Source organism: Cryptomeria japonica, chromosome 8 (assembly GCF_030272615.1).
Source record: "Cryptomeria japonica chromosome 8, Sugi_1.0, whole genome shotgun sequence".
Taxonomy (NCBI): Eukaryota; Viridiplantae; Streptophyta; class Pinopsida; order Cupressales; family Cupressaceae; genus Cryptomeria; species Cryptomeria japonica.
In genome coordinates this window covers 533,861,340-533,887,963 of record NC_081412.1, presented here as the reverse complement: position 1 = coordinate 533,887,963, position 26,624 = coordinate 533,861,340, and the positions used below count along the sequence as shown (strand labels likewise).

The 26,624-nt window shown below is 32.4% G+C and overlaps 2 protein-coding genes across 3 annotated transcripts; one reads left to right on the top strand and one right to left on the bottom strand.

The window, feature by feature from the left end:
• Window positions 1-4,980: 4,980 nt before the first annotated feature.
• Window positions 4,981-7,435, top strand: LOC131063716 (WAT1-related protein At5g07050). 2 transcript variants are annotated; one of them, XM_057997612.2, is made up of 7 exons: window positions 4,981-5,380; window positions 5,495-5,557; window positions 5,648-5,764; window positions 6,057-6,303; window positions 6,414-6,572; window positions 6,796-6,947; window positions 7,052-7,435. In XM_057997612.2, the coding sequence occupies exons 1-7, from the start codon at window positions 5,193-5,195 to the stop codon at window positions 7,257-7,259; spliced, it is 1,134 nt and encodes a 377-aa protein (XP_057853595.2). In that variant the 5' UTR covers window positions 4,981-5,192; the 3' UTR covers window positions 7,260-7,435. The 2 variants fall into 2 exon arrangements, with proteins under 2 accessions (XP_057853595.2, XP_057853594.2); XM_057997611.2 differs by having other exon boundaries at window positions 5,495-5,764.
• Window positions 7,436-22,297: 14,862 nt separating this feature from the next.
• Window positions 22,298-24,517, bottom strand: LOC131063713 (WAT1-related protein At5g07050-like). The gene is made up of 7 exons (XM_057997609.2): window positions 24,354-24,517; window positions 24,155-24,217; window positions 23,949-24,062; window positions 23,206-23,452; window positions 22,936-23,094; window positions 22,601-22,752; window positions 22,298-22,511 (listed from the first exon to the last, which is right to left on the bottom strand). Exons 1-7 carry the CDS (start codon window positions 24,497-24,499, stop codon window positions 22,298-22,300), a joined length of 1,095 nt encoding a protein of 364 aa, XP_057853592.2. The 5' UTR covers window positions 24,500-24,517.
• Window positions 24,518-26,624: the final 2,107 nt, after the last annotated feature.

Here is a 26,624-nt window from a genome sequence, read left to right as displayed (position 1 = left end):
CATGACTATCTATAATTACTTCTATTTGCTATTTTTTAAGAGTAGAGGTTGGAATTTTTTATTGTTCTTCTATTGGTACATCTTTTGTGCCTTATTCATGATGCTCTATCAAGAGAATTGTGCTCAATAATGATATTAGTTGAACCTTTATTTTTGGCTCAATAATGATATTAGTTGAACCTTTAGTTGAACATAGTCAAAAAGAAGTTTCCATTAATAGTCTCTCATAGCACCAACCCCACCCACCTACCCTAGATCAAAATGAGTTGAGCGACAAAAATTGAGTTTTAACCATCTAGCATGAGTAGAGACTTTTATTTTGTCCACACAATTCAGTAAATCCAAAATATGCTAGATTCTAATAGGTTGAATCTCCAACTCAAACATGTTTCTCCAAGGCTTGTGAAGAATAGCTTCTATTGGAATAAATATGGTTTTATCCCATTTACATAGGTTTATTTTTATTTGAGTAGCCAACATTATAGTTTTTAGATATTATTTGCATAGTATATTTAATATTTATAGCCAGTAGTTACATGTCAATTTGTCCCTACCTCATCACACCTCTAGTATCTATATATTTTGTTGCATCTCAATGCATTTATTTGTTCATTGATAAAATAATCTCATTACTTCTCTTCACATTGTTAAGGTGGTTATGTTTCTAGATTACTGTTCTTGTGTGATTGCACCTACATAGTACCAGAGCAACCAATTTGCATCCTCTTTGTTGAGAGTTTTCACCAATCATTTTGTTTTTAAGGTCCCAGATTGCTTGATTAGCGATATAAGTGCCATTGCATTTGGCGCACCTCCATTTGAGTTTTCTTCCTCCCTATGATCACACTTAACGATGTTTTCATGTAGTTCTGTTTGTCGCAAAGATCAACATTGACGGGCTCGATCCCTCTATTAATTGTGTGGCATGATTAATATTGTGTTTGGTCATTTTTGGCGGGATTGGGTGATCAAAGTTTTCTTACACATGCACTTTTTATCATTGGCGTAATTTATTCTTGGATGGTTAGCTTCCTTGCACATTGGCCATAATTTGTCGATGAGGGTCAGATTTCATACCATATTGGCTAGGTGTTTATCATATGTTACAGTCCCATATACCTATTTCCTGTAGGCATATATACGGTTAGTGGGGTGGATGTTCTTATATGGTCGGTTCATTCTTTATTACCTATGGTTGGTTTATTGCTTGGTGGCCTGCTTTACATGTGACTAGTGTTTTATGTGTTTGGCCTGCATCATTCTTGCTTTGACCAGGGTTTCTTCCTCTATTGGCCTTTGTGACAGGTGTACAGATTAAAGCCTTTAGTAGATGCACGAGCAACACTATTGCCTTGAGTGGGGTCTTTATTGTATGTCGATGCATTTTCTCGTTTGAGGTCTATTCCACTGATTTGCTAGGTCGCAGTTTAGATCTTTGAGGCTCATGCCTTCGTGGGGCCCATACCCTATCTCCTTTCGTGTTTATGTGGTTAGAAGAGTGTTTCCCCATTAGGTGATTACACTAACATGGTATCAGAGCGACTGAGTGCTCAAGATATCATTACATTTGATTTTATTTTTTGTTTCGACCGGTCCCTGGTCACCTCAATGATCAAGTATTAGTTCAAGGGGCTTTGTTTTTTCTCTAAAAGTGCCTTATATGCTCCTTTTTCCAAGCTGGTGCAAGTTTTTCATTTGGAGGTTGATTATTGCATACCCAAAATTGATGGAAAGTTGACTCTCTCAACTTCGTAGTGGTACAAGTATTTTTAGTGGTTTTATTATTGTTTGATGCTAATTTTTATCTATTGAACTTAGAATTTCATGTTGTTAATCTCTAATAATGATGCGAGAAGTGTATCATTGATGTAATCATGATTTATGCAATACATCTTTTTATTATCAATTTGAATAAGGACAATTATGAGTCACGGGAAAAAGATATTATAACACATTATAGGTGGCTTAATCTCTTGTCTCATCTTTAGGGATTCGTTCTTGAGCCAAATACAAAATGGAAGCAACTAATTTTGGGTAATATGAATGATCATATCATAGGATTAATTGGTTGTAATATCAATAAAAGCTTCCTCCATGACATTTACCCCAAGCTTAGAGGTATTTAGTGACCATGTACATTTTGGATAATTATTTGGGATATGTTTGGAGATCCATATGATTCTTTACTCCGAAATGATCTTATCCCTACCATGAATTCATTATTTATACTAAGCTAAGGATTTAAGGTTGAGGGATTCCGATCTCATCAATGACGAGATCTTAAGGCCAACTAGAGAAAGATAAATATAATTACAAAATTTAATATTATTAACTTGTCTAACAATCGACTCCTCATTATTTTTTAGCCAGTGGTTAGTAAAAAAGGTAGTAGTTATAGTTAGGAGGAAGAAAAAAGTCAAAATATAGTTAGAAGGTGGGCTAACGGCTATCTAGAGAATCAATTCTTTGAAAAGTTTTAATATTCAATTATTTATGCTTTAATTCAAGCCGACTCTTTTTGGAACATTATCTCTTTTGGTGAAGAGGTACATTGAGTTGTATAAAGGAGTAATCCAAGGAGGGTGAATAAGTGTTTTGGTTTCAATTTTTACAAACCCAAGTTGGAAGATTAGAAATGGTGTCTAAAAACTAATTTTTAAAATTACAAGCCACACTCTCTTCATATTTTTTGATGGTTCCAACTTTGAAACAATGGTGATATTTATAGTCACTAGTTTCAGCTTGGTAATGTAGATTTCACACCATCTTGTTAGTTGTTCTAGAACCAAAATTTATTCACTTTTCTTGGTGTATTATTTTCCAAGACCTTCCCATTAGCTCTTGATTAGCTCATTTAAGATTTATTAACCATTTTTTTCCCCATTTGCAAGCAACATAAGTGTCCCAAACACCTTTTCAATTTTGAGTAGAGTTTAGAACCTACATTCATGAATTTTCAAACCTTTTAGACCAAAACCTTTGGTGTAAGGACTATTAGAGGTCATGATTTTTGACCTGAGAGTCCATTGCAATTGAAGTTTTATTTGGAGAAGTGTTTCAAAGATTTGATTATAGTTCAAGAGTACTTAATGACACTTTTTTAGGGCCAATTTGAATAATCAGTGACTTGAAAGTTTTACATCTTAATGATTTTTATATTGTTTCTCCAAAACTAGATGTTATTTAGTTTCAAACTTCTATATTCAATTAGATTAGAAAGCTTAGAATTCTTCCTACTTTATTTAGCCTAAAGCAAATGACAACTTTCATGGAAATACTAAAAAGCATGTGAACTTACTAAAAAAGGCAAGTTGAAAAAATTACCGGAAATTATCAAAAAGGGTAAGTTCATATTATGAAAGATTTTGTACAAAATTTTAAAATATTCTTTAGCTTGTATAGAAGAAGAATCAATTAATTTTTTGAGACATTATTTGCTTTGGCTTTGAATAATGAGATTGAATTCAATGGTATGAATTTTGGTTACATTAACATTTTTCATGGCATATGATGCATTTAGGAGATTGGCCTCATATCCCTAACAAATTCACCTAGTTCTGGAATTCTTCCAAAGTGAAAATTCTCTTTAGCATATGGAAAGATAGAAATTTGACTATTTTTGCCAATGATTTTATGGATCATCATATTTCACTCTATGCTTAAGATTTGTTTCAATGTTTTACCACAAATTTAGGTGCAAGCTAACAAAGTTGCAATTAAGGTGGCTCATTTATAGGTTCTCGTTAACCACTGGGGTAATGTCCCTTATGTAGTTGCTAGAGTTCCTGCATCTCCCTTTTCCTCAAAGTGTCACTCATTTTCTTGTGGCTTTCATCATGCACACATGGCCTCTCTACTCAAGGTAAGTAGGAGAATTCATCCTAGGCTTCTCACTGAGTAGTAAGAAGGGATTGTGATCAACACGAATGGTTGTGGCCCACTTGTTGATCCTTCACTTATTTGCTATCTATAGTTGGAGCTTATGAGTGGCCTACCAAAGATTCTTCTAGCTAGTTTGATTGTACCAAATTCTCTTAGCTAACTCTTTCGATTTCACTTGCTTGTGCTATTGAAGAAGAGGATAAAGATCAAGATCAAGATAAAGACAAATGAGACTCTCATGTGGGCACTTTGAACCTCATTGATGTATGTAGTAAATTGGACATGACTAGGATCTTCCTTTTCCTCCCATGACTACTAGTCTTGATACATAGGAGTTTTGTTTTTGTATTTTATACGTCAAGTTGCTACCCTATATGAACCTTAGCTGTGTGACTTTTTGCATCCACATTTTTTTATGAATATGTCTAGCACGATTTTTAAAATGGTAATATAGTAACTTATAAAAATATAAAGTATGAACTTTATTATTTAATTTTCAATTACATGCTGACAAATACAAATTGACACTAACCAATCAAAGCCACCAGAAAAATAAAATAATTAAACATTATTTGTGTTCGTTTTAAAAAATAAAATTATTCCATTGTGTAGCATGACCCTTAAAATTCAAAATGCTGACAAATACTTGACATTAACCTATCAAACCCACCCAAAAATAAAATCATTAGATATTAATTGTGCTCCTTTTAAACAAAAAATTATTTGATCGTGTAGAAATAATTGTGGCTGATTTTGCCGCATGCTAAAAGTATGGTAAAAAAAATTATATTCAATAACGAAATAAGATAAAATTCCATGTCGTGTCATTTACGCTTATTCTTCTCCGGCCACACATTTTTTTGTCACACTCGGCGAGTCGAAACCGTACACAACATTATCCACGACACTGCACAAATGCTAACTGAATCATTTTCACGTATCTTCGTTTTCCTTCGCTCTTATTTGCTTTTATTCAATTAAATTTTTCCTTCCATCAATTCTTAAATATTTTTTTCAGTCCATATGTTAGGTCAGAAAGAAAGAAAATCTCAAAATCAACCTACTCCATTAAAGCAGTTTACATGTGGTGAAATACTTGGCGTGATGAGATTTTCTTAAATTAGATGACTGTATCAGCATTATTATCTTGATGAATGTATTGTCCCTCCAATGCAATGTATTTTCATTGTTTATAAATATTGCTTCTTTCTTAAACATGGGCATCTTGTGTTATGAAGTGAAGCACTGCACCAGTCATACAATAACTAGTACTACATTGAAAGGAGTGGAGTCTTTAGAAGCTTAGTTCAATGGGAATGGAGATGTTTGAGAAAGCAAGGCCTTACATTGCAATGACATCCCTGCAGTTTGGGTATGCAGGGATGGCCATACTTACTAAGATTTCTCTTAACAATGGAATGAGTCACTATGTTTTGGTAGTCTATAGACACATCGTTGCTACACTTGTCCTTGCTCCTTTTGCTTTTTTCATTGAAAGGTATTTACTTATTTCATAAAACCCATGTCACCTTACACTAATTACCCAAATTTGCTCTTGTTTTTTGCAGAGAGATGTATAATTAATCCATTTTGTTTCCATGAATAATTGCAGGAAGATACGACCCAAAATCACATTTCAAATATTCTGTCAGATATTTGCACTGGGTTTATTGGGGTATGCTACTTGCATCCATTTTTCTCATCTTCTCCTTGATTTGTACATTAATATGATGTCTGCTCATCAAAGACAATGGAACTTTTGCAGGCCTGTATTGGATCAGAACTTCTATTACCTGGGTTTGAAATTTACTTCTCCTACTTTTGGTGGTGCAATGAATAACTTGGTTCCTGCTACGACCTTTGTGATTGCTTTAATCTTTAGGTAATTAATCATCATTCAGTCCCCCTGTCACTACAATTTTTAAATGGAAAATGGTTTAGTAGTCAAAGATAAATATTAGTTAATGTAAATCAGATAATTATTTACTATTTTTAAGGTAGCTGGAATTTTAATTAACGTTACCACTACTATTTTCACCTCTTTTTCAATGAGCATGTGTAATACTACTTTATAAATGTTAATATAGATACTACTGAAATAAACAACTTAAAGTGTTGATCTAGACACTATTGAAATAGACAACTTAAAGTGGAATGTGTGTTGTATTACTCAGAATGGAGAGAGTAAAAATTCGAGAGATACGCAGTCAAGCAAAGATAGTGGGAACACTAGTGTGCGTAAGTGGAGCCATGCTCATGACTTTGTACAGAGGAGCTATTCTTCCCATGCCTTGGTCTTCACATGACCATCCTCATTCTTCAAATGCTGCTACCTCTCATGATAGTAATAGTGATATGATTAAAGGTTGCATATGTTTAATTATTGCAACACTCGCTTGGGCTGCTCTATTTGTTCTGCAGGTAACTAACACTAATTGTTTGGCATCCCTAATCTCTTCTGCAAAAATATAAATATTATTTTGATGCATTTTTGTTCTGTATGGTGAAATCTAATGAAATGATGAATTCAGGCTTCGGTACTTAAGAAGTATTCTGCACAACTTTCGCTTGCCACCTTAATATGCTTGATGGGCAGTTTACAGTCAATTGCAATCACCTTAGCTGTTGAACGCCGTCCTTCGGCGTGGGTAATTGGATTTGACATGAATCTTCTTACTGCAGTTTACTCTGTAAGTTTTCATTACTAAGCCACGCTATCTCATCAAGTTATTCAAGTGATAAGATTTTATACATGATTTTTTTTCTCTTATGATGTATATACTTTGAATAGAAGTTTCCAAATTGTGTAACTTTATTTTGTTTAAAATAGTAAGTTATCCATGGTGTTCTAGATTAGTCCTTCAATATATTCCAATGTTAGTTTATATAGTCTGATGTTATTAATGAATGTAGGGAGTAGTGGGTTCAGGAATTGCATATTACGTGCAAGGTTTATGCATGAGGATAAAGGGGCCTGTATTTGCTACTGCATTCGTTCCATTGACTATGATAATTTCAGCAATCATGGACTCTATTATTCTTCATCAAAACATCTACTTGGGCAGGTTTGTTTTTTAAGCTATTTGTTGCTTGAGCAACAAAATATATAAGATATCATGCAAAATTTGTTTTTATATTTGTTGATCTAATTGAATAAAATTGAATGCAGTGTGATTGGAGGAGTGGTGATAGTAATAGGATTGTATGGTTTTTTATGGGGAAAAGCGAAGGACACAAAATTGACCACTTTTACCAGCTCAGAAATGCTCCCCACATCTCACCACGAGAAGAACACCATGGAATCTATAGAAACATTGGGGGTACCAGTTGAATCAAATATTACTTTCAACATGAAAACACAACCCTCTACAGTATGAGGAAGACAATGTATCCGTTCAATTTTGATGCAGGTTATTGGGTGGGTATGGCCAATGATGAAGAAAATCATGTTGAAATGTATTTCTCATTTGGTACATCCCTCAAATGTGATGTGAGTGGACTGTTAGAGTGTTATTATCTAATAAAATGGGTGAATGAAATAAGTTATTTCTCAGTTCTTGAATAGGTAGAGAGTAATATTGTTTTTATGAATATTATTATTTTTTTTAAAGCTAAGAATCAAATTTTAAAGATCATGGGTATTGTCATCTAATCATAAATGAATGAAAAAAATACCTTTTTAATTACACAAATTATAATGTATTAGTCTACCTTTGTTTTTTTTAAGATTATATCATATTTGATTTTATTAATATTCTTGTGGAATTTAGTTAATAGTAATGTTAGTTACAATGAATAATCAAAATTTTAAAATTAAAATCAAAATTTTGAGGAACATCCATGCCACACTAATTCTAACATATAGCACTAACCATCAATTAGTCTTTTAGCTCTTCAACCAATTGTATAAGCACTCCCACTATGCTTCTTTGCTATACATATAAATGCAATAGTATCACTCTCTTTAATGACATTCATGTTATCTTTCAACCTTATGCTTTGTTTCAAGTCTACTTAGTCTAAATTTGCTTACTTCCTTTGCTAAAAGTACATGTATCTCCTTGACCAAATCTCTAGTTGTTATGAGTAACTATTCTTCTATTATAACTTCTTCTTGTTGCAAGTACTTTGAAACCATTGTTGGGGCTACAAATAGGAACTTTTTCTAAAAGTGTCTTTATACTATAGTGACTCCTTCAATAACGACTTCAAGTAAAAACCAATTATGACTATAAATGTGCACTTTCTCTATGACTTTTTCTATAGATCCACTCAATAATTCCTAAGATTTTCTTACATCATTTTGATAAGGGCAATTTTTTTTTAGTTCGTAGTAAAATTTTAGTATTATCTAGTGGTAGCTTTTCTTCCTTTCACCTCTTCTTACAACCAACTATAATGAAGGTCCTTCATTGCTAGCTTCAACCCCACACGTGTTTCACTATTATGGGATGACACCTTTGTAATTTTTTATAGTGAGTGCTTGTTTTGGTCCATAATCTATCATATATCTCAACTAGTATGATTCCTCTTCTTCTTGCATGTACCCTTCCCTATCGATATATCCTCCCAATATTCTCCTAGATAAATAATCCTCAACTATAATATTCTTATCTTTTGGGCTCAATTATTTTGTCATGATGGAATCCCATAGCTCATCTATATTTTTTACTTCATCCTCCTTGTTAGATACTATTACTTCAATAACCTTTTATTAAATATTGTGCATATCCATTTTCTTTTTCTTCCACATCTAAATGTTCTTTACTACTAGCTATATTTACTTGTAACATATCATTTGTAGCATATTTTTCCTTCTACATCACTACGTCTTCTTGTATTATTTTCTTCATGTACCTATAGCATAATCTACAATACTCCTAATTTATACTCCTTTATTGAATCAACCTCCAAAATCTCTTGATCACTACCTTCTCATTTAGTAAGTAGCATCTTACAAATATTCTCTATTTCTCAATCCTTTAGGACTTTCTTTTTATTTCCTACTACTCTCACTCACAACATTATAGGAATTACTCTAGCTCCACTTGTAGCTTCACAATATAACTCTTTTTCTACTACATCTACTTGTAACATCTTATATGTAATATCCTCTTGATAATCTCTTGCTAAACCAAATTTAATAGCTCCTCTATACCAGTCTTGCAACACTCACATGTTGTTCTTATTTGAATAATTGAGGTGAAAATTTTGAAAACTCCATAGTGATATGTTTAATTCCTAGAGTACTAGTCTTATTGTCTATAGTATTGTTTTGATACACTTTCTTGAAACTCTTAGTGTACACCTATTTTTAGATCCTTGCTTGGATTCTCCATGTCCATTTCTTAGAATCTTACAACTCTTATGTTACACTCTCCTTGTCCTTATCATCCATAAGGACTATCTATTCTTTTATTCATTATCCATGAGGTATTCTACAACACTCATGGATGATTTTGTTGATCCACTTTACGATCCTTGTAGGTGGGGAAATTAATGTATCTGTTCACTTTCCCTTCAGTATCTATTGTTACTAATCATGCCTTGATCTCCATTAAGGCCTTCAAAACCACACTTAAATTTTTCAACAAGTTTACCACTATAACTTGCATTTCTTTCCTTGTTAGTGGAATAATATCTATTTTACAAATGTATACACACATACACACTTGGGTTTTCCTCACAGCCCACTAACACTTTAGTGGATTCACTCTCATTTCATCTCACTCCTAGAGTTGTAGGTCACTTTTGTACTATTATTATAAGTACACATCTTAGTTTTTCACATAGCACCTAATAGAATTCAAACATTAGACATGTGTTGGCTCTCTTTAGAACATCATGAGAAATGTTGCAGGAAAAAGTTTCTCCATGTTAGTTACATGTCAACCTACAACAATTGATAAAACTTAATAACTTAAGGTACCTAGCCTTATAATATGAATACCCTTTACATTGTATTGACTTACAAACACCTGATCATATTTTTTTAACATAAATTATTTATTCTCTTTCAATGCAAGAACACATTATTAGGTACCCTTTTCACACTCGTAAACATACATTTTTTTCTTTTCATCTATACAATGGAAATCTATCTCTTTATCTCTCTTTATATTAACCATATCTCTTTAATAAAATTTCCACTTAGAACCTCACATTGTCTTGTTAGCAATATTTAGCTTCTTTTTCCCATACTATTTTTTTCTAACTTAATTTTCTCTTAAGATGAAGGTTTATCTTACAAAAAAACACAAAAGAAGATCTCATAGGAGAATATGAATGTTCTTTTAATTGAACTAAATAAAATTTACAATACAAAAAGGGGAAAATAAAATAGAGGATTGAATCCTTAACAAATTGTGATGAATTACAAATCCTTTCTCCTAGATTTTGGATCCTTCTTTAATAAATTGTCAAACTACCTTCCAATCTTACTTCCCTTAATATAATTAGTAAAAAGCAGGATAGAACCATACCATACCATTACAAGATATTACATAACTACAAAAATGGTAGCACCTAAAGTGCCATCTTATTTCCCATGTTTCTCATAACTTATCACCTTCTATATATCACTCCACTACTTGAAAAATTATTGAAATTTATCATAAATAGCCTTATAAACATTCAAGAATATTGTAAGATTTGTATCTCCCAAACCCAAAAATAGGTCAACTTTTAGGAGTCATAAAAGTTGACCTAAACACCTAGTTAAGTCTATTTTGAAATTGAAGTACTTGAAGCAATCTATGATGCCAAAATTTCACCATCATTAAAAGCTAGTAAAACTTTTTTGAAGCCTTAAAAGTTATTTTATGTAAAATTTATTAGGGTTTTTTGAAAACTTATTCAAAATTAATATGTTCAATTCTAGAGAAAACCTTAGCCCAAAAATCACTCACAATGTGTAATTTTCTATTTTGAAGCTTTGAAGAAATTTTTAAGTCCTTATCCACTTCTATGAAAGTATAATATAATAGAAACCCTAGTATTTTTAGACCCTTTTGAAAATTCAAAAGCTCTAGATTATTCTCCAATAATTTAAAGGAAATAAGATTCATGAATATTTTCCAAACTAAATAGAAATAAAAATAAATCATTTTCTTGGGTGATGAAAGATTTGGTAACATGTGTGATGCTTCTACATCAAATTCCCAAGATGAGGTGATAATTGACCTTGTTGCATCTTTGGTGTTCAAAGAAAATAAAGAGATTCAGGATTTTCTTTGTATAACCACGATGAATCTTCAAACTGCATCCCTTTACACTTCACCAAATATTCTTCATGTTTCCTATTTCTTGTACTTCTATCCACATGGCTATCTATAATTTTCTCTTTTTATTCATTTGTAGTAATAGAAGTTAGATTATTCTATTGGACAATATTTTGTGCCTCCTTCATGATACTCTATCAAATTAAAAATGATTAACATAGGTGAGATATTAATTCTACTTGGTAACTCCACCTAAGCTTTCCTAATTAATGTCTCATTAGGATCTTGCATGATCAACAAAATTATAGTTTTTAATTACTATATATTGCCACAATGAACCCTACTTTTCTTATATGAACCTTATAATGGATAAATTATTCTACAAAATTATCCCTTCTATCTATGAATTCTTTTCCATGAATTGATTGTAGTTTAATGGATATTAAGTATTAAACAAAATGGGTCAAGGTAAATAATGTTCAATTGGCAATTATAATATATTTCGAGAAAGGAATTTAATGATATAACTAAATAAAATTAACCAATAACTAAAATTGTTATAAGTTCTTTTATATTCTTATTTCCAATGCTTTTCTTCTTGGAGCTTTGCTTTTCTTGGAGCTTTGGATCAAGACATAAAAGATAACTAAAAATAAATAAAACTAAGAAAGTAGGGAAAAGCAAAGTAAAAGAATAGAATTAATAGGTTTTGAGTTAGTTTTTATTTTATTTTGGATAGGATTAAAAAGAAAGAATATTTAATCAAGAAATAAAAATATATTTTTGAATAGATTCTTGTTATGACTATAGCATTTTGAATTTGCTTGAAAGAGGTGGATTATTTGTATAGCTAATATCATTATTAACTACATCTCAAAACATTATTAACTAAAATGGAATTTCATCATGTTTGAAATAAGAATAATTCATATATAGATGTAATTTAGTACATTATAGTGTGTGGAGTTAGAGATATATGTTTGCATTCATCTATAAAAATAAATAATTATACTTTGAATCCTTAGGTTTTGATTCTTATTTTAAGAAGATAATTTGTCTATACATTCAATGACACCATTTACAATATCTTATTGCCTTATTACCTTATTACCTTATTACCTTATTAACTAATTTGACATTATACTATCTTAAAATGAAGAATCATATATAGATAAAAGTAAATTGGTACAGTACCATTTGTAGATTAAATAAGTCTTGTTTCATTCATTAATATTCTTAGATAATAATACTCTCATGGTTAGACATTAATTCTTACCATCAACAAATCCATTAATCAAATATATAAGATTACAATTAATTATACCCCACAACACTATTAAAAAAAAACACTTAGCATGATGCTAAAATGAGAATTATTTTTTTATATATAGATAACATAGTTCACTATTATTAATGAAATTAGACAAATCTTCTTTATTCATTTACAAAATTACATAATAGTATTCTCAATCTCAGAAAATTAGTTCTTATTTTAAAGATATTGATTATTCATATACTCAATGATACCATTACCTATACCATACCACTATCAACTAAACTCGCACTATTTAAGTGTCAAATTACAAAAACACCTTTTTTCATTTTCACTCATAATAGTAGATAATACCACTATCAAAATTCTAATCACATAACTCTTGAAGAATGTATTGCATAAAAAATGTATGCAAATTTTTTTTTATTCATCCTCAACCATACCTACATAATAAACTACATCAAGGATGAATTTAGAAAGATTTTTCCTCATATCATGCAGAGTTGTATTTTCATTTTAAAAGTAATTGTGGCTTCAACTAGGACCCCATTTTTTTCTATGCATTCAAGGTTGACCTTATCATTATTTTAATGACAAGTAGGTGAAATTTCAAATTTGTTAAAAGTGAGGAAATTTCAGTCTTTTGTGTTGCCCCACAAAACACCATACAATCCTATTATTATCACCACACCTCCTAGCACAATATATTTAATTTTACTCAATTAGATCAACATATCTAGAAGTCCCAAAGAGACTTGGAGGCCTTGCCATTTGGCACATTCGTGACTTCAACAAAGCCCTCATGGCCAAACAATTGTGGAGATGCCTAAAGGATTCTAGTGAATGGATCTCTATTTGTCATAAAAAATACCATGTTAATGGTATCTCTACCCAAAGTGTTTTAGAAGATTACAATTTGTCTATGGTGACTTCTAATCTTTGCTCTAACTTCCATAATTCCATAGATATTATTCTCAAAGGATCAAGATGGGTCCTTGGAAATGGTAGGAAAATTTATTTCTAGGATGATTGGTGGGCTAGTGATGGGCCTCTGATTAACTTTCATTAGGTGACTTAGCTTAAAGAGAGATGTGTGGGGAGGTTTGGCTACTGGGTCGCTGATTATATAAGAGAGGGTAACTAGATCAATCTTATCAATGTGGACAACATCCTGAAACCCCTTCAATTATGGCTTGCTAATATTCACATTCCCTCTTTCCTCGTTGAAGACTCTTTGGTATGGAGTGGTTCTTCCTCAGGAGTTTTTTTTGTCTCTCATGCTTTCTACCTATTGATAAGATCCTTTGTTTTAGCCCCTTCTGGTCAAGTATTTGGAATAAGTTGTTGATTCCCAAAATTAATATCTTCTTCTAGCTCTGATGCAGACAAGGTAGGAAGATCCAATGATGGACAACCCCACCTTGTAGCCTAAAACATAAACACCATGAAAGATACTGGTAAACGGTTGACACAACATAAGATATAACCAAGGAAAGTAGAAAAGAGCAATCCTTATAATAGTTTAATGAATTACATATGCTCTCAGGCTTTACACATGTTGGACTACAGCCCAAGATTACAAAACAATTATTACAACTCAAATCTATGATCCGCAGATCATCTACTCAACAATTCGACCTCCAGTAACAGTTTGCACTGTCTACACTGATCTGGACCTCAGTCCCTCTAGACTTTAGTCCCCCTAGACCAGAACCTCTCCGAAAACTACATTTGTTCTGAATCATTTCTTCATCGGACCATAGTCATCTCAAATAAATCTCCTATCTTCCTCTTTATACCATCCACAACAACAATGACTCGATCAAGTTGGCCAAAGATTCACCGGTACATAATGAAACGTGCAAACAATAATATGTCGGCCCAAATCACCAAGAAAATCTCCAAAATACTTAGAACTTCATGCAGACCTCCAAGAACATCGGTCAATCCCAAAACAACATCTCTCAACGATCCGCAAGTTACAGAAAGCATCCGCAACCCAATTCATGTTCACTTCACACATTGCAAGACCAACCAGTAAGAACACACCAACACTAAATCAATACTAGAATCGATATCTCACCATAATCAAATCCAAATGCCATGAATCTCGAATATGATTAAGACAATGATATTTAGATGCTAAATCCAAATCCATAACTCTAAATTCTCAAACATGGAGAAATGAAACAATCTCCAAGCAACTCCACTGCTAACTGCTCCAACTGGATGAACTTCTCAGATGCTTTTGCATTAGGATTTTTATGCAAAAAAGGATTCCTTCTATTGACAGCTTGTGCAAAAGGGGTGTGGCTATCCCTAACAGATCTTTTTTGTGTAAGGAAGATGTTGAACATGCTTTGCATTTGCTGCTCCATTTCTCCTTCTCTAGAGATGTTTGAGCTCATTTTTTTTTATCTCTGGGGAATTATGTGGTGCCTTCCCAGGAGCCTCTTGGACTGCTAGTTCTAGTGGAGTTTCCCTTTAGATAATCCTTCTCTCAGAGTGCTATGGTGCCTTATGTTACCCCATCTGGCTTGGGGGTTTTTTGAAAGAAAGAAACAACCAGATCTTCAGGGAGAAAGGTTCATCTGCTCTTTCTATTGCTCAAACAGTCCAAAATGCCATTAAGGAGAACTTTATCTCTTCTTATCCTTGCAAGCATGACCCCCTATTCCTACTTCGACTGAGGACTAGGATATTATCAATAGATGGCATATCAGCTAGGATATTTCCAAACCTACTGTCAAGTTAAAGAAGATGAGAAATAATATTATTTGGGTTCCTCCCCCAAGTGGGTGGATCAAAATCAATGTTGATGGGGTGGTTAAAGGTAATCCTGGTCTGGTTGGCTATGGGGAAGTTGCTCGAGACCACAATGGTAGGATTTTTTTGGTGGTGGTACTCCCACGGGGTGGGCAAACAAATCACTACACCAAGGCTAAAGCTGCTTACATTGGGTTACACATGGCTATTAGAGAAGGGTTCAAAAAAGTTTGGCTTGAGAGTGATTCTCTATATATCATCAGGTGTGTGAGTAAACACACCGAGCCTAGCTAGATGTCAAGGATTTAATTGAGGAGTGCCACATTATGATTACAAAATTGGATGATTTAAAAATTTCCCACGTTTATCCGGAAGGTAACATGCCAATGACCCACCTCATGAATATTGATGTGGACATACGGTGGTGGACGGGAAAGGAAAATTTCTTTATACAATTGTGTGAACTAACTATCAAATGCATTGGCCATTCTTATCGCATTAATGATGAGAAACTACCAAATGAATAATGATATTTCATGGGATTTGAGTTTGAAATTCAAAACCAAGGTTTCTAGAGCCTTCTTTTGTATGTGGTTTTTCATTGCCTAGTTTGGGGTTGGTACCATCATCCATTGTTGCATAGGTAATTTTCTTATGGGAGGTGACAAAAATAGAATGGAGTTGCTTCCTATGAGAAATGGGAAAAGAAAAATGAGCTATGGATGGAGATTACTGATGGAGTCCTTGTGTCATATCTTGAGAGGCTTCATGGCAATGACCCAAAAGTGACAAAGGATTTTGTGAACGGGTGAGAGAAAGGCATCCTCATAGCTTTTGGAGTGAAGTTTAGAATTGATGAAACCTTCATTTTAGAGATAACTAGTTTGCAAACGGAGGGCAAGAAGTTTTGCAGAGAGAGGAAGGTGGCGGAAGAAGCCATTATGACTTTGTTTGACAAAGAAAGCGAGAGAAAAAGGGTGCGAAAGATGAAGGACCACGACCATAATAGGAAGGACCTACAATCACTTTGGGCGGAGATGGCTGAAGTGATTATGAGGTACATTACTCTTGATTGCTGCTATGCCAGTATTTTCTCTTACCACTTTATGATATTAAATCATTTTAGGCATAACAAAAGAATTTCTCTGCCTTTCTATCTGTTATCTTCTCTTGAAAATATCTTGGTGAATCATGTCAAAATTAGTGACAACCCTATTTTGCATGAGGGGTTAATCATACTCATCATGGAATTTGCTAAGGATCATGGGGTTAAACCATCCTCGGTTGTTAAAACCCCCAATTCTCCAACCAATCTTGATGTACAATATGTGCCTGATATGGAGATGAACGAAGAAGAGTCTAGTATGGCAATGGATTGGCAGGACCTCAATGTCTCGAATGATCTAGAATATTGTCGTTCTTAGGAGAAGCCCCCCTAGTATCCCAGCGTTAGACACCAAACAAAAGAAGAAAATCCACGAGCTGAACTTGCATGGTACGGGACCTTAGACCACTACTAGCCCTTATACGAGGACAAGAAGTAGGAACTGGGAGAAGAGTACATCTAGGTTCATCATGGATGAGCTCAATGAAATCAACAAGAGTGTGATCCAAAAGAATTTGGAGTTGATGTAATCTTTGGTTTAGTATGTTTTAGGTTTTCTCTATTTCTATTTGTTTTGTTGTGTGGGCTTGGCCCCTGTTTCTATGGTTGTTTTGTCATTGTTTTTGGACTGGTTAGAGATTGGTTATTTTTTGTATTTCTCTCTAAATTTGGGTTTCGTATCTGTTGAAAACCCATTTATCCTAATGAAAAACATATCTAGAAATAATTGTAGATTTTGTTACATTAAAAAATTACAACACAAAAATATACCTATCCAAGTAGATCTTTTGATGGAGACTAATAGAATCCCTGATTGTTGTGATTATCATAGTCAATGAAATGAATGCAATAGAAAATACAAGCCCCTTTATCCTTATGCACACTCGTTACACATAGAATGAAAATCCAAAACCCATCACTTATATTTTTTAGTAAAATTAAACCCAAAAAATTAACATTTAATTATTTCAAGTGAACAATCAAAAAATCACATATAGTTCATTATTTCATCCTCCTCCCTATCTACTATTTCATTCATAACCTTTAATTAAATATTTTTATTATTTATTTTCTTTTTTCTCCACACCTGGAGGATCCTTACTACTAGCTACCTTTACTTGTAACATCTCGTTTGTAGCATCTTTATGTTTATCCTTTGCTACATCTTTGTGTATCCTTCTCTTGTTGTACTTATAGCATCATATACAATACTCCTAAGTCATGCTCTTTAATTTCATCAACCTTAAAAATCTCTTAATCACTACCTACTTGTTTGACATGTAGCATCTTCTAACTATTCTCCGTTTGTCTAACCTTTTGTAGTTCCTTTCTATTCTCTACTACTCTCATTCTTAACATTATTTGGACCACTCTAGCATGAGTACTAGGTTCATAATTCAATTTTATCTAATACATATAATTGTAACATCTTTTATGCAACATCCTGCTTACACTTTCTTAATAAATCAACTTGTGATAGATCCTTTATATCACTCTTTTTACACTTATATGTTGTTCTTATCTGCAATAATTCAATCCTTGAGGTGGAATTTTTTGAAACTCTTTGGTGACATCTTTTATTACAATTGTACTAGTCTTATACATAGACTATTCCTTTTCTATACATTCTTGCAACTTGTACTATACACATACTTTTAGATCCTCGATTGTCTTCCACATGGCTAATTTTTTACCATCTTACAAGTTGTGTCTTACACTTTCCTCCTCCTTGTCATCCACAAGGATGATCTTCTCCTTTGATTCCCTATCTATGAGGTATTTTGTAATACTCAAGGCCAATTTCCCCAATCCACATTGAACTGTACTTCTAGGTGGGGAAATTAATGCATGGACTTTAATTTCCCTTCATTATTTAATATTACTAATAATTCCCCAATCTCCTTTAAGTCCTTCAAAACCATATTTAAATTGTTCAGAAAGTTTACTACTATAACCTACATCAGTCTCGTTATTAGTGGAACCTTTTCTATTTTGTAAATATGTACACACACATACACACTTGGGTTTTCCCCATAACACATTCACTCTCATTCTAGCTCACTTTTAGAGATGTAGGTCAATTTTATATCATAGATATTATTAGAATCTATCATAGGGTTTTTGAATAGCACCTAATAGAATTAAAATCCTAGGTGTCTATTAGCTCTCTCAAGAAGATCATGAGAAAGTTTGGAAGAAAATCAAGGCTCTCCTTTTTAGTTATCAGTGAACCTAAAAAAATTGATAATATTTGATAACTTATGAGACCTACTCTTGAAGGAATAATACCCTTTATATTATACTAACTTACAAACACAAAACTATGTTTTATAACATAAATTATTTTTATTTGAATGCAAGAACATGTTCGTACCCTTTTCACATTCATAAACTTATAAATTTCTCTCATCATCTCTCTCTCTCTCTCTCTCTCTCTCTCTCTCTCTCTCTCTCTCTCTCTCTCTCTCTCTCTCAACCCATGTCTATTTTATGACCTTTCTACTTAGAAACAACCTAACACAATCTTGTTAGTAATATTTATCTTCTTTTTCTTTTTGTCATGAAGGATTGTGCCCAATTTCTTAAGATTCAAAGCTCAAAAATCCTGTGCAACATGTGATCATTTCAAATCCTATGGGTTGCTTATAATGGAAATGAGCCTCTAGATTATATGTCTGGTTTCCCTTTGAAAACCTCCTAAAACTGAACTAAACTTAATGGGAAAAGGGATTGGGGTATTGCTTGAACTAAAAACTACAACTACTAGCAAGTGATGCACCTAAAGTTATGAAATAGCTTGTTGTCTTGGACTCACAATCATCTCAATCCTACAAGTTTAATTTTTCACAACTCAAATGAGAACATGAAGTCCATAAATATTTCATAGAAAAGATTAGATCTAATGCTTATATGAAGAAATTTACTAATTCTCACAACTTCGATGCATTATGATTCTCTATCACAATCTATGACTTGAATGGAACATGAATTTCCTTGTTTCACTATTGCTTGAATGAGACATAAACAAATAATTTAAGAATAAATCACAATAGATATATCTAATCATCCATTTTTCACATAAAACAAGAAATATCATAAAGAAACTACAACTTTTTATTGAATTCAAAAGTGTTTTCTACATTACAACTTTGGAAATACTTCTGATACTGAAAATAAAATGAGATACAATGCTTCTTTTTTGTTGTATTTTGACAAGCAAGAAGAAATAACTAACTTATTAAAGAAAAAAAGAAGCTTTATAAAAGAGAAAGAACATTCATGACTGCCTTGGGAAGGAAATAGAAGTTTGAAACAAATTCTTCATATGTCACATTAGGGTTTTGTTGAGGTTTTCATTGAGTTTTGTTTTGACCTATTTCAACATTATACACACTTTTTTTGAGTTTTAATATAATACAATAGGCATTTTTGCATTTTCTACTCGTACCTTGTCCATACAAAATAAAGGAATTGTGATTGCTTTTAATTTTTTTAAACATTTTAAAATATTTATTTTGGATCTAAGACTTAATATAAGGCTATTTTAGCCCTGCGAGCAAGAAATAGGTAACAATTCTCATACTAGTCTTTTGTAACTTAATATACTTTAACAATGAAGGTTTGTCTTACCAAAACATAGCAAAAATATCTCATATGATAATATGAAGGTTTGTAATGCATTTCACTTTCTTTCTCCTAGTTTCTAGATGTTTCTTCTTTAATGTATCTTCAAATTTCCTTCTAATCTTACTTTTATTCTTTCTCACAAGTTCTCACCTTATCTTCATCACATCACTACTTGAAAAGTTCTTTAAAAATATCATAAATAGTCTTATCAACCTTCAACCATATTGTGAGGATCATAACTCTCAAACCCAAAAATAGGTCAACTTCTAGGAGTCATAACATTTTATCTAAAACCCTATCGAGTATATTTTTCAAATTTAAATACCTATATAATTTTATGATGTCAAAATTTCACCAACTTGCAAAGCTAGAAAAGTATGTGTGAAACCTCAAAGTTAAATTACAAAATTTCTTAGGATTTTTTGGAAAATTAGCTAGCTAATATCTTGGATTCTAGATCTAATGGTATCTTGAAACTCAACCATGATGTGTAATTTATCAGTTTTTAAGGCTTTGAGGAAAATTTTAGGTACCAATGTACGCCTATGGAACATAATATAGTAGAAACCCTACTATTTTTAAGCCCTTTTAAAAAAATTAAAGTTCTAAACCATTCTCTTAGAATCGAAATAAAATAATATTCATGAATTTCTTCCAAACCCAATATAAATTAAAATAATATATGTTCTTGGGTGATGCAAGATTTCTCTAATATGGTGGATGTTTCTACATGAAATATTTAAGGTAATGTGAGAAATGACCTTGCTAATCCTTCAGTGTTTGAACAATAAAAATAATGATAGTCAACATTTTCATTGCATAAGCATGGCAAATATTCAAACAACATTCCTTTACACTAAACTAAGTATTCTTTATGTTTCCTATTGCTTGTATTTATACCCATATGGCTACCCACGGTTCCCTCTATTTGTTTTTTTAGGAGCAAAAGTTGGAATTTCTATTATTCTTCTATTGGTCCATCTTTTGTGCCAATTCATAACTATCTATAGAATTAGCAATGTTTTGATTAAGTAAATCGAGATAGGGACTGAACTAGATTTACTTAATTAGAACATTGCTAATTAAGCATGGCAAATATTCAAACAACATTCCTTTACACTAAACTAAGTATTCTTTATGTTTCCTATTGCTTGTATTTATACCCATATGGCTACCCACGGTTCCCTCTATTTGTTTTTTTAGGAGCAAAAGTTGGAATTTCTATTATTCTTCTATTGGTCCATCTTTTGTGCCAATTCATAACTATCTATAGAATTAGCAATGTTTTGATTAAGTAAATCGAGATAGGGACTGAACTAGATTTACTTAATTAGAACATTGCTAATGAAGATGCACATAAGATCAAATCAACAATGTTGAACATAGTTAAAAATTTAAATCCACTTTGACAAACCCACCTAAGCTTTCCAAAATAATGTTTCCAAAATAAAAAATAACTTGAATATTTTTTTTGTTTACTAATGAATTAGTATCATTTATGAGTGTAGCATGCTTCTCCCTTAGAAATTAAATTTTAGTTTAAAGAAGTATTCTAATGAAATTATTAACTATATCTCAAAATACTATGAACTAAACTAACACTTCATTATGTAAAAATAAGAATCATTTAAAGAAAAATGTAAGTTAGTACATTATAGTTCATGGATTTAAAGATGTATCTTATCATTCAACTAAAAAATTATAAAATAATACTTTTAACACAAACTTAAATTATTATCTTCAAAAAGATAAATCATTTATGCATTCAATAACACCATAAAAAATATGCCATGGCCTTTTTAACTAAATCAACATTACATGATGTTAAAATGAAGAATCATATATAAAAAGAAGTAATACACTACCATTTGTAAGTCTCTTTTTATTCATTTATATTATTAGATAATAATATTCTCATCTTTAGACTTTGATTCTTACCATAAACGGATCCATTAATCAAACAGGTTGCTATTAATTATACCCACAATACTATTAATAAAAATCAATTTGCATGATGCTAAAAAGAAAATCACTTAAAGATAAAGATAACATAGTACAATATAATTAATGGAATTAGTCAAAGCTTCTTTATTCATTTACAAAATTACACAATCGTATTCTCAATCTCAAGAAAATTTATTCTTATCTAAAAATAGATTGATTATTCATATACGCAATGATACCTAAGCTCATTGCCTATACCTATACCACTATTAACTAAGCTCACACTACATATATTGTCAAATTACAGAACATTCTTTTCATTTTCACTCAAAAAGAGTATATAAGACCACTCTCAACATTCCACTCACATCACACTAGAGGAATGTATTGAATAAAAAAAGCATGCAGAACTCTTTTATTCATCCTCAACCATGCCTACACCGTAACCTACATCAAGGCTAAATGTATAAAGAGTTTTCCTCATATCGTGCAGGGTTCTGATTTTATGTTGAAAGTAACAGTGGCATCAACGGGGACTTCAATCTTTTCTATAGATACAACGTTGTTCTTATCATTATCCGAATGACAAGTGGGCAGAATTTCAGAGCGGTCAAAACTGGGGAACTTTGAGTCCTTGGCTTTGCCCCACAAAACACCATACAATCCTATTACTATCACCACTCCTCCCAGTACACTGCATTTCAATATTATTCAATTAGATCAACATATCTAAAAAAAATTGCAGAGTTTGTTATATTCAACAGTTATAGTAGAAAAATAAACCTGCCCAAGTAGATGTTTTGATGAAGAATAATGGAGTCCATGATTGCTGTGATTATCATGGTCAATGGAATGAATGCAGTAGCAAATACAGGCCCCTTTAACCTCATGCATACTCCTTGCACATAGTATGCAAGTCCAGAACCCATCACTCCCTGCATTTTTAAATAACATTACACCCTAGAAATTAACATCTAAATATTTCAAATGAACAATCATAAACATCATATATAATTCATAAGTTTTCATCTTTTAAATATTAAATTCTACAACTTTAAAATATCTATTGAAAGGTATAGTAAGGGATTAGATAGGCAGGTTTAATAATGAAATATTACAGAGTAAATGGCAGTAAGAAGATTCATATCAAATCCAATAGCCCATGCTGAAGGACGTCGTTCAAGAGCTAAGGTGACTGCAGCTGACAAGACGGTGCCCATCAAGCATATTAAGGTGACAAGCGAAAGTTGTGCAGAATATTTCTTAAGAACTGAAGCCTGAGTTAAACAATTCATTGGATTAGAACAAAAAATGAACAGGATTACATCATGCTAGTAATAAATATATGCAGAACAGATTAATGATGGAAAACAATTGATCTTTGTTACCTGAAGAACAAACAGGGAGGACCAAGCAAATACTGAAGTAATAAAAAATAGGCAACCTTTGACCATATCATTATTCCCATCATGAGAAGCCACAGCATTTGATGAATCATGATGATGGTGTAAAGACCAAGGCATGGGAACAGGAGCTCCTTTGTACAAAGTCATGAACATTGCTCCACTCACACACACTATTGTTCCCACTATCTTTGCTTCACTGCGAATCTCTCTAACGTTTATTCTCTCCAATCTGCATAATGCAACAAATATCATAAGTTAACTTTAGAAACTCTTACATTTAGAAATTTATAATCAATAAATATATTTGTAGTCAAATGGTAGAAGAATATGATTTTAACAACGTACTATATGGTACTATATATATGTAGCTTCCTCACGATATTAAAAGTTAATTTATTACTTTTTAAATAGATAAGATGACTAATGAAATGGTAATTTTGTTCACTTAAAAAATAATGTTTTTGGTTTATTGCAGATTCCAAACGACTCAATTATTATTTATTCAGAGATCAAATGATGAATAGAAATTCGATAACTTATTCCTATTAAAAAGTAATAAACAATTATATGAATTGTATTTACCATAATCTATCTTTCACTATTGAAGTGGATAATATTTATTAACAGTTTAATAATTTATTTACCAAGGCATATTTATGATGACTATTAAACTGTTTGCTCCATAGAAGTATCAGTAAAGTTAAAACTGTATGATAATTAATTACCTAAAGATTAGAGCAATGAGAAAAGTGGTAGCAGGAAGTAAGTTGTTCAAAGCACCACCAAAAGTAGGGGAGCTAAACTTCAAGCCCATGTAATAGAGAGTCTGATTTAGAGGCCTGTCAATGTTCCATCATCATCTTGATTAGAGGACATCATAATAATGTAGAAATCAGGGAAAAAGAGAAGGAAATGAAGGCAACTTACTTACCCTAACAAACCAAGTACAGCGATCTTACAAAATATTGGAAATGTCATTTTGCGTTGCACCTTCCTGCAATTTATAGACATCCAATGGAAAAAATGTTCTAAAGTCATGGAAGAGTTCTATTCAGATATCAAGACGTACATTTGAAGTAAAAATACTTTGCATTCTGATGTCTTATGAATTTATTTAAATAAATGAATACCTCTCAATGAAGAAAGCAAAAGGTGCAAGAGCAAGTGTAGCAATGATGTGCCTATACACTAACAAAACAAATAGGCTTATTCCATTGTTAAGAGAAATCTTAGTGAGTATGACCATCCCTGCATACCCAAACTGCAGGGAAGTCATTGCTATATAAGGCCCTGATTTCTGAAACATCTCCATTCCCATTGAAATAAGTTTCTAAGACTTCAATCCTTTCAAAGCAATACTAATATTTTATGATTGATGCAGTGCTTCACTTCATAACACAATATGTCCTTGTTTGAGAAATGACTAGTATTTATAGGCAATGAAATGCATTGCAAGGGGTGGACAAAACAGCCATTAATGTAAGAATGCTGATACAGTCACTAAAATCTAAGCAAATGTCATCATGGCAAGTGCTTCACCGCACATTAATCACTTTACTGTAGTGGGTCGATTTCTTTCTTATTTGAGGTAAGATGTGCACTGAAAAAATATTTAAGAATTGATGGAAGGAGAAACATATTTGACGAAGACCAAATGAGAGTGACACAAAACGAAGAGACGTGCAAATTATTCAGTTGCCATTTAGAATGTTGTGTACGGTTTCGATTCGCCGCATGGAACAAAAAACAATGGGATGTGAGAAGAATGTTTGATGGTTTCAAATTTCCTGTTATTCTCAATCCATTTAATGGTTTTCATTTTCCTGTTACATTCTATCTAAATAACATAAAATTGGTAAGATAATTGTGGACGATAAGCACAAATGGCACAATAAGGAATTTTATCTTTCTTTTATCATACAATAATAATATTCTCCATGAAACTTTTAATTGCAGAGCCACTTTCTAATATGCTGCAGAATCAACCACACACTTGTTTCTCCACGATGAAATAATTTCATTTTAATAAAGGTGTTTAATTAATAATCATTAATTGTTGAAATATTAAGATTTATATTGCAATAAAGTAAGGTGATTTGTGGTTTATTATTGTTGTTAAAATAATTAGATGTATTTCTGTAGGTTGATATTTTAGGAAGTTATGTAAGAATGAGCTTAAAATTTATATAGCTATACATTCAAAGATAATTCGATAATACGATTATTATTTATGTTTTTTTTTTATTAAGGTAAATGGGTTTTACAAGGACCCAAAATCCAAAGTTTTAGAGCCAAAAGAATAGTCACAAAACAGACCGAAACCAACAAACAAAATAGGGACTGAGCCCACAAAGTCAAAAAACTACAAAAAACAAGCTAAGCACAAAACAAAACGCCAACACCCTACTGGAAAGAGTGCGCCAATTCTGAGTTCTTCTGGATCATCTTTCGATTTATGTCTTGAAGCTCTTCCATAATGAACCTGGAGGTACCTTGCTCCTGATTCTTGCTTTTGGTTCTAGTATACGGGCTAGTCAGAACCTGTCCCTTGCACACTTGAATCCTGTAATTTCTTCTTTTGTTTAGTCTCCAATGGTGGGATGTTGGATAAAGGCCAAGCTTTGTGATCAACAATCATCAGATTTACCTTCTTGAGGCCCTCTGCACTGCTATTCATTGCTTCCTTACTAATGTCCACTAAGCTCCTCAAGCTCCCTTTTATTTCTTACAAGCTTGATTCTAGATAACCAATTCTACTCTCATGGCCAGTATTCATAGTCTCCATATCTTCAGTTAATTTTTGTGTCATCTGGAGTATCTTATCGGTTTTACTTGTCTTAGGGTTATCGATAAATGTATCAATGATACCCTTGATACCCTCTTTCAACATGTTATTTTCCTTACCAACCGAAAGGAAACAATTATCTTGCCCACTAACAAAATTTTTGATTAGCTTCTCCGACATTGAGTTGATAGTGGCCATCCCCTATTTCCCTTGGTCAAGATTAATAGGGATGTCAAGTTTAATTTCCCGTTCCTTTCCCTTGTTGTCACCAGACTTCTCTGACTTAGTCTTCTTTGGTTTTCGAGGGTCAGAATCCTACAGTTTGGCTCCAAGACTCTATACTTACTAGCCACCCATCTAGGATGTTTGTTCCTCTTACTACTATCAGTCCTAGGGGTCATGTGGGCAGGACCCTCCTCTTGAGTGGGACAGTAGTTAGGGTCTTTCAACATCTTAATATCATACCAATCTATGGCCATTCCACTCTCCTCTCCCTCCATTTTTGTATTCGACACCACCTACACTTCAGGATTGGTGGACGAAATGGGGATTTTGTCAATCGGGGAAGGATTAACCTCATTAGCCTTAGCATAGTCCATGATAAGAACAATTAATC